At 38.9% G+C, this 9,422-nt stretch overlaps 1 protein-coding gene across 1 annotated transcript; it reads right to left on the bottom strand.

Annotated features, from left to right (window-relative positions):
- Window positions 1-786: 786 nt before the first annotated feature.
- swi5 (SWI5 homologous recombination repair protein) lies at window positions 787-4,916 on the bottom strand. Its single transcript, XM_086097164.1, has 5 exons — window positions 4,743-4,916; window positions 4,119-4,167; window positions 3,948-4,051; window positions 3,701-3,795; window positions 787-859 (listed from the first exon to the last, which is right to left on the bottom strand). The coding sequence occupies exons 1-5, from the start codon at window positions 4,844-4,846 to the stop codon at window positions 795-797; spliced, it is 417 nt and encodes a 138-aa protein (XP_085953290.1). The 5' UTR covers window positions 4,847-4,916; the 3' UTR covers window positions 787-794.
- Between the last annotated feature and the right edge of the window lie 4,506 nt (window positions 4,917-9,422).

Below are 9,422 nucleotides of genomic sequence, written 5' to 3'. Positions count from 1 at the left end.
GTTGCTTCCATAAGTGAATCGGTTAACTGCAGAAAGAGCAATGACACAAAAAAAAAGGTCAAAATTGACACCTAAATAAATCAGATTGATTTTAGAATTATTTACAAACAGGCTATATTTTCTTTGCATACACTCCTCCTGTGGCCTAGAATGCACGCATATCCATTACTGTCAGCAGATATTCTTGGAGCACCTTATCAATAGTTGCTGTTGGTGTTTTCAACAATAACAAAGTCTAAAGAGATAAACTTTAAAGCTTAATATGTGATTATCTGCTAGGATCTGATATGCGATTCTACAGATCAAGATAAGAACTTAAGAGCTGCTTTATCCTTGAAAGTAGACCAAACAATATTTTTTGTTTCTGGAAATTCTGGCATTACAAAACATTGCACAAAAATGCCAGTGCTGCTCCACTAGAGAACATAGAAACTGTGTTTCAAGACAGATAAGGACACACCCAACTCTGTCTATAGTCAACATGTCAGGCAAGCCGGCCGGGCTCAATTGGTGATTGAATTTACTGAAGAAACTTTTTTTGCCACGGGGCTGTTCAGTCTGCACAGCTTTATCGATGCTGGGAATGAACTAGAACTAAAGTGGCTGAATTGTCAGATGTTGTCAATCGAAACCATTGGCTGGTCAGAGTAAAACCCATACCATACAATGATGTAACACATTTTAAATAATATTATGTATTTTAATAAATTATAAAAAAATGTTCTCATGAGATCATTATCTAAACAAATTAAAGCTAACAGTGTGATCCACTTTTCAAAACGGTATTTTTACTGTCAATCCTCCAGTTCCACACCAAAGAGGCTGTAGAGGTCTCGTGTGGTGGTCCCGCGTAGAGCAGCTGCAAGACACAGAAAAGCAGGAGTTAAACCAGCCTATGACTCATAGCGCCCCCACAACCTCTTCCCTCTTCTTAAAACAAACTACAAAACACTGACCAGGCTGACGTCTGGTGTGTTTGACAACCCGATGGCTTTAAATGACTATAGGCAAGGCTACTGAAAACTTGTCCACGCGCCATTTTGTTTTCATAGTTGAAAGCAAATGAAGATGCTTTACTTACATAATTTTGTTTTATACTGTACTATAAATAATTACTTTGACTACATTCTACTTAATGTGCGCATATGATTTATATCTAATATACAAACAGTACACGTCGATTTTGTTATATCTCAAATCAACTTTTAACTCATTTGCTCCCAAAAACGTATAAATATGTTTTATTGTAAATGTTTTAAGTTTCCCAAAGACGTATTTATACATTATGTTTTTTTTTTTTTAAGCTAGCGCTTACAGAAGGCTTTGATGCAGCCTCTTAACTGCAAAAAACGGTTGAAAAAATGGTAGTTGTTACGCAAACGGCCAGCAGGTGGTGGCAGATCAAAAGAGATCAACCAGGGCCATGTTGAAAAAAAGCTAATTTACTCACAATTCTAAATACATTTGTGAATAATGATGAAACTTAGCAATATTCTAATGCTAATTGCTGCTGATCCATGTTTTTATAGTAATAGAACAGAATATTCTGTGGGCCTTGCAAAATCAGTCAAAATCTAGTAAAACAGCCGGGAGTGAAGGGCATTGCTTCAGTGAAAATGCCTGGGAGTGAATAAGTTAATTGGCGAACTGAAGTTGCAGGTATCTGGAATCATAACTACTCAGAATCAAATTGTAGCTATCTCAAACTAGAGTTAGAGATAATGACAATTCCGTTGTAGATATGAGTAATTTACTACCACGGTGGTTTTTAACCTGTGTTCGGTCTCATCATCTACATCTAGGGATGGGCAAGTACCAATACTAGGTATCATATCAAGCCGATACCAGGCCTTATTTCAAAGTACCGGTACTGGTGACGGCCCTTTTGTGGCCACATTACAATCAAAAACTAGAAATCAGAAAAATAGAAAATGTAAGGGGGGGGGGGTGCCTTTTGGCATTTATCAAAAGCACTAATGGTATTGGTACTCATACTAGTATGAGTCAGAAAAAATGGTATCAAACATCCCTATCTACATCCATGCGTTTGTGGTTTAAAAAAAAAAAAGGCACCTCTAGAGATGTACAATGCCGTGGCTGACAGATGAATACGGCGAGAGACAAAGTGACAGTTGTCTCCGGCGAGTACTGCAGAGCATCTCCTCACATCACCATTCTCTCGCTAAACGCTGCCCACCCATGTCCGCCCACAGAATGACGGCGTGTAGCGCGCCAAAGCCAAGCGTCCAAGCGTGGGCTCTTTGTGAAAGCGTGTGTTTAAAATGAATGAGCGAGGTCAGAAGAGAGGAAGTTTCTGTGTGTTTGCTTTAGACTGTACTCGTGTGTAAATGATGGACAGAGATAGTGATTGTGCCAAAGTGTTGTAAATGACGGCCATTGTGCTGGAGGGGAAATTATGCTACCTCTATTTACAAAGGAATTATTATTGACGTGACTACAGTGTACTTGTGGATGAAGCCAGCTTTAAAAAGAAAAGTGTAAATGTGTGAAAATGAAAATAGAACTCAAGTGGAGATGTCACCTTGTCGAGTGTGTGCGAAAAAGTGGGTAAAAAGTCCCCCTTCCCCCCAGCTGTGATTCATCCCAACTTTCCTAACAGTTAGGAAGGCTTGAATTAGACAAACGTCCGCATTTTCGAGCAGTCGTTTGAAGCTTGTCATTTCTAAACATTGCACCACACAATCATCTGATTAAAACTTTGAGTTCAGATGACTCATCTATGCCTATGCCTTAAAAACACACACAGACATTCAGTGAATAGTTTATATTACACTATTTGAAACATCTTTTCATTTACTGTACACTATAAAAGAGCTATTTGATGTGCTGTGTTAGGTGAAGTAAAAGCACCTTTGTAATATTCAAGAGTTTATATACCGTATTTGAATTCTCTGGATAAAAACAACAATTTGGTGGCCTCTACTGGCTAACTGCAGAACTGCAATCTAAACCAATTTTAATAAATGGCAGAACCGTGTTTTTTGCACATTTTTCCATGTCGCAGTTCTTTATAATCAGCACTGCACTGCCCTCGAGTTTGGCAAATATGCAGCACGGGCGATGTAACAGAAGGCCCAGCAAGTAGATGCTTCTGTCTTTTTCGCAGAAACTGATAAGATTCCAGATATCAACACTGCTCACCTTTGGCGCAGATTGAGGAAGAATAGCCTTTCATTCTACACATATTTTCTCATTTCACTTCTTGTAAGTGCAATGAATAGCCTTGTGTCCCAAAACTTTTGTCCATACTGAAGACTCTTTTTAATTTATGTTCACATTATTCATGCAGATTGCGGCGTCACTATTATTAACATGAGCCTTTTTGAAAATGACATTTACAAAAGATGGCTGTTTAATCATGACTCCAGTCTAAACAGCAGTCCCAAATGTTCCCAAATCCAGAGTAGTGTTTGTTTTTAATGTAGCCGGAGGTCAACTCGCCCCTCAGTTTGGAATCAAATAGTGGAATCACTCTGTTACGTAAATTTGAATAATTAGCGCACTGTACTGCATATAGATTTTTTTTTTTGTGTGTAATCCAATAATTTCCAGACACTTTACAAAATCGGATAAACACTTCAGTACTAAAAACAATATCATTTTTTTTAATTGTATACCTACAGGTACAGCCATCAATCAAAGTATTGATCTGTGGTGTGTATATGATCATTTTTCATACCTATTCTGCCCAGGAGAGACTGTCCAATGTCCTTGATGTCGTTGTACTCATGCAGCATATCAATGTGACAGTCCAGCTCCTCCACTTTGTACCCTCTGGGAAAACACAACTTTATTTGATCCAGAATGAAGATGGAAAATTAATTTCATGGTATTGTTTTCTATCACTCGCCGAAATAAATACTGAAATAAGCCGCCTGCATTACATGCTCACTCCATTTTGAAGGAGTAAAAGCAGCTGTACTCACTCCAACTCCAGCTGTGCAATCTCGGCATCCAGCTGCATTCTCCTCGTTTCCAGCTCCTCCACCTCTTCTTCAGGACTCACTTTAGAAGGCTTGATTACTTGACCCTGTGATGCAAAAAATTTACATCATTCATATTTGAGGAATGTGTTTGGATTTGAGGTGGGTACTTACCGGTGATTTGAAGTTGGAGTGTACTTTCTTCAACTTTGAGAAAGGAGTTCTACAAGGACAATGTTTTTGTTTTTTTACAGTGGGCATGTTTACAAGGACAATGTTTTTGTTTTTTTACAGTGGGCATGTTTATGGCTGCTGATCAAAATACCATGAAAAATAATCGACAAGTAATTGTCTTGATAGAATAATGAGTGCAATCATCCATCCATTTTCGGTTCACTCCATTTCTGTCTCTTTTCACGAAGTGTTCATTTTGTTTTGTCACTGAAACCCTAACTCTCAGAATAACAGTTTAATTTTTCAATTAACACGTGACACAAAACGGCTCGCTTACAACTCCCGATTGGCTGCAAGAAATTGTAAACATAGTAAGAAAATAAACATGTAAAGCGCGGTATTTGAACTCGTGACCTCGCACCTCCGAGGCGAGCGCAGACTTTGTGGTTGCAGTTCTCAAGTGATTCACGGCAATATAACGCGAGTTGCCAGTCACGGCAAAACAAAACAAAAAACCCACTGCGTTTGAAAAAAAAAAAAGGCACTTTGAAATGTTATATGGTTGATGACAACGACGGTCCAACTTTTACCGGGCAGTACATTAAGCACGTCAATAAAATGGACCTTTTCAACGGTGTTCTTTTTAGGTCATTCCCTTCTGGTGTCGAAATTGGGCTAGCTGACGTATTTTGTTCCCCGATATCTTCAGACGCTTCCTCAGAATTCATATTTGCACTGAAATTACGGAAGTCTGTGTTTGTAGTAGCAGCGGCCACCGAACTGCAGACAGAAACAGGAAGTCCGCGCCTGGCGGGTTGTGGTCATACTAAAATGCAATTGGTTGTTAAATTTTAAAAGGCGGGGCTTTGGTGACTGGAAACTACGGCGACCGACAAAAGCGAAACTTTAATGAAATGAAATACGATATTGCTTAATTGAATATATAAAAGACGCAAGCAGACTTGTTTAGAAAATTAACACAAACATTAAATGACTGGCCACTAACATACAGTTGTGATTTAAAGGGTTATTTTGAATGCAACCACCAGATGGCAACAAATGATCAATTAAATTCATCCTGCCGCTTCAGGCCTTCTCCCTGTGCCCTCTTCAGTCCTGTCTCCAAGAAGAAGCATGTTGTATAATCGGAGAGTGACACTTTGACATATATTCATGTGTTAATCTATACCGAGGCCTCTCTAGAGATCTCATGCTCCAAGGCTGCCTCTGAGACTGATTCACCGCCCCCGGTGCTCTAAATCACTGGACTGGTGGATTAACAAAGCAAAAGGTCAAGTGCCGTGTGCAAGACACACGCGCACGCAGGAGCTAAGACTTTTCCAACACACATTGGAAGGCTGGAGATGTTCACAATCACCACGGTTCACCGAGTAAGTGGAGGAAGAGGAACATGGTGAAAGATTTAGCTTTTAAAACACATAAAGAGGAATGGCTTCACAGAGCAAGAAAGAAAGAGGGAGAAAATGTGCCGCTTCTGGCAATGGAGGACATAAAATCAAGTCCATTCAGTTTTATGTCCTCAGGATTCATTGCTTATTTATCAGTTTGTACAAAGACAGAGAGGGTGGGGATAAAAAATTCAGACAGGAGACATGGCCTTTTTCTCCTTTTAGAAAGATCACACACACCAGTTGCTAATGGTTCATGCATGGCGTTGTGTGTGAGAGATGGACGACTGAGATTTCATCCGCCAGTTGATAGCGCAGCACTGAGATTAAATGTGAGTTTTGCTCCACAACATTCCCAACAAATATGTATGCAGCAGCTGTTGCCCAAGTACAGGGACATGCAGTGACCTTTAGAGGGGCAGGTGCTCAAAGCAAAAAAAAAAAAAAAGGGGGCACATGATAACGTGCCTTCACTATCCACTAGGGGTGTTAAAAAAAAATCAATTCGGCAATATATTGCAATATTACAGTGCGCAATTCTCGAATCGATTCGATATGCGGCCGAATCGATTTTTAAACATCACTTTTTAATAGAAATATTCTAGAAAATGTCTTACTTTGGGTTAGGCTTCACACTTTAAGCATGGAAGAATGTTATATTAATGGAACATTAAGACTTGATATTTTATTGTTCAAACATGAAACAGACTGCAACCTGTTAAATACAGTGGTTTATAAGCCTGAAGTTTCAGATAAATTAATAATTTTTCATACAAATCTTACATTGTACATGTACAAGTTGTTAAGAGATTAGTATTTCTAAATTTGAGTAAAAGAAAAAAATAGAAATAATCAATTTATAGATTCAAATTGGGATTAATCGGCATTGAATCGCCAGGCACTACGCAATTCACACCCCTACTATCTACTACAACTTGGGGGTTCGAAATCATGTCACCACGAGCCGCCGTGTGTGGAGGGTTGGGTGTGTGTGCTTAAAGTAGATTAATAACTCAGTAAATTATTAGAGGGTGTCTATGTAGATGTGTTTATGTGTGTGTGGGGGGGGGGGGGAGGGGGGGTGTATCAATTGTAAAATTCTTAATTGAAATAATGGCTAAACAATAAATCACACATAATGAAACTGTTGTTTGTATGCAATGCCAATAGCCCATAAAAACATTTTGACATTTGTGTATGAAGAATCATTTATGAACAACACATTTACATGAATAAAAACGATTATGTAAAATGTACATGAAATTTATATTTTAACCCTGGAGAACCCAAGAACCCTTTTCTTCTTTGGAAAATTATGAATTATACATTAAATGACTGCTATAAGTTCACTGAACACCAAAATATATGTTTTTTCAATTTTAACCTTTTTTTTAAAACTAGCTCAGAGTTGCTAATTTATCAAAATATATATATAAAACATACTCCTAGGCATTCTGCAACATGATATGAAATAGATTAACAAAAAAACCCACAATTTTACCATATGATGATTTGCTGAGAAGATGGTTTTGTTTGGATTGATTTCCAGCTCAACAAAATTTGCAAGTTGCCAGCCATCTTGTCACCACCACTCTGGCTCATGTAAGTGCAATATTCATCCACTAGATGACCCCATGCAGGGGTCAGAAGTGGCACTCTGGACTTTTGAAGTTAAATTTGTAAAAAAAAAAAGAAAGAAGGTCTTTGTTATTTGAGTAGCAGAATTTATAGGGGCCAAATTTGACCCCGTGGGTTCTACAGGGTTAAATAACACAATTAGGATTTTCCTGTAGTGCAAGTAGCATAAAAAATGTCTTACTTTACATTAATCTTGATTCAGGTAAGAGCAAAAATGCCTTTTGTTATTTTCCTGGAGGTGTAGATGTTAACATTTCTGTATTACTGTAACTGCCACATCTCAGCAAGCTACATTGTTTGTTTTTGATAAAACACTGTGATTGTTTTTTTTTTTTTTGGGGTGGGGGGGTTCTTCATTGTCCCCCTAATTTATGAACACACTTCTACCTGTTTCTTATTAGGACCTTACTCTGACCACACCGCAAACCCCCCAAAACGAGCTCTTAAAGCAGCATGCTCTGTGATCATGGCTACAAGATATATCAAATAAAGGCATTGGGTTTGCTTGAGTTTTCTGCATTCTATGACCTTGGCTTTTGTTTACTGTGAGTGAGACTACGTAAATACAAACGGAGCGAACAACTTACCGACCGCAGGTGTAGTGGCGAGCGACCTGGCAGAATGGGGCGCGTCTCGTATCACGTCATCCAAGGATAACGTAATAATAATTGATTTTATGTAAATTATGTTGCTGAATTTCAGTTTTGAAAGGTAACAAAACTACTTTCACAAACCGTAAAAAAAATAAAATAAAAAAATAAAAATATATAAAATAGATACATAAATAAATGGACAAAGGGGCACTTTATACATCAGTGCCAAAAGGGCATGTGCCCCAGCACACCCATACACCCCCGCACGTGCCTGCCCAAGTGTACACTCATTGGACAAAACATTAGGTTCAATTTCAAAACCTAATTAGATCCACTACAGAAGACCTGTGTCAAATGTTTAGAGATGTTTTCCCCAAAGCAACTAATGAAAAGATGCATATGATAGCGTGCACTTCTATTTGCTTTTAAAGGGAGAAAAACTGAAAAATGTATTTCCATCTTTTGTAATGGATGTCATTAGAGAGTTATGGTGGAAGGAAATCAGATTACATTCAAACACCAGTCATTTTATTTAATATTTATCTCTATATCTATCTCAAATTTTTTTGGGGGGTGGGGTATCTGAATTGATTGAATTCATAATTTAATTAAAATGTAAAAGGTTGGGGGCGGGGGGCAAGCAAGCAAAAAAAGGAAAATCAAACATTTTAAAGTTACATGTGTAGGATTTAGTGCCACCAAGTGGTTAATTAATAGAATGCAACAATTTTCAAGCACACACGACGGTCCCTCAGAGAAAGCCTACTCGGCAAGCCTACCACCAATTACTATAATTATTACTTGGAGTGAGCGCCGAGCGGCGAACAAGCGTGGCTAGCAAGAGCTTGCTGGAGCGGCTAACAAGAGCGGTCAGCAATAACTAGTTGGAGCAGCTAGCCTGCGGGAGAGGCTAGCAAAAGCTAACGAAAGCAAAGCAGAAGGAGACAAGCAGCGGGGGCCTGAATAACGACATTCAGCGACGAACACCTGGAGGCCCCAGCTGTGTATTGTAAGCGGCGGACGACTAGTTGGGTCCGACATGAGCTGCACTACCACCAGAGGCTCACTACGTTTGCAAAGTTTTTCACCTTTGATTATCTGTAGCAGAAGGACGGTGGTGAAATGTCAGCCTTCTGTAAGGTGCGGCATGACCTATATAATTAGCAGTTACTAGATTACTACGACTATATTAAAAACACATACATCAGAGGTGGCAAATCCAGGTCCAGAAAGTAGAAACCCTGCCACAGTTTGGCTTTAGCCCAAGGTGCTAGCTATCTAGCTAGCTCCGTTGGTGCTCTTTTACCTACTGGTGAGCTAGCTAGCTAGCATCAGGGGCTAAAGCCAAACTGTGCCAGGGTTTTTACTTTCTTAACCTGGATTTGCCACCTCTGATGTACATTGATGTGGTAGAACATCTATTTTTTGCATATTATTGAAATTAATAGTGGATTTTTTTAAATGAATGAATTATCAATTCACCACTAGATGGCACACTATATTACATACTGTCCCATTAAGTTGCATCTGCAATTCCATCAAGCGTGACAACAAAGTGTATAGCTTTTTGTAATTGAACAAAATCCCCATTTGAAAAAAGACAGTGATCGTGAAGGCAGCGTTGGTTAGCAGCGTTTGTCGGAAAGCTTCGTATCTATCATCTT

Source organism: Leptonotus elevatus, chromosome 15 (assembly GCF_054856555.1).
Source record: "Leptonotus elevatus isolate MCC_2025b chromosome 15, RoL_Lele_1.0, whole genome shotgun sequence".
Taxonomy (NCBI): Eukaryota; Metazoa; Chordata; class Actinopteri; order Syngnathiformes; family Syngnathidae; genus Leptonotus; species Leptonotus elevatus.
The sequence above is the reverse complement of the archived record's forward strand: the minus strand, read 5'-3'. Positions and strand labels throughout refer to the sequence as shown.

What these genes read in the sequence shown, in the direction of transcription:
- swi5 (XM_086097164.1), bottom strand. Translation starts at nt 4,846, where the DNA reads ATGAATTCTGAGGAAGCGTCTGAAGATATCGGGGAACAAAATACGTCA. An exon ending in ACTCCAACTTCAAATCACCG is followed by an intron (nt 4,052 to 4,118) that starts GTAAGTACCCAC and finishes TTTGCATCACAG; the next exon opens with GGTCAAGTAATCAAGCCTTC. An exon ending in ATTGCACAGCTGGAGTTGGA is followed by an intron (nt 3,796 to 3,947) that starts GTGAGTACAGCT and finishes GTGTTTTCCCAG; the next exon opens with AGGGTACAAAGTGGAGGAGC.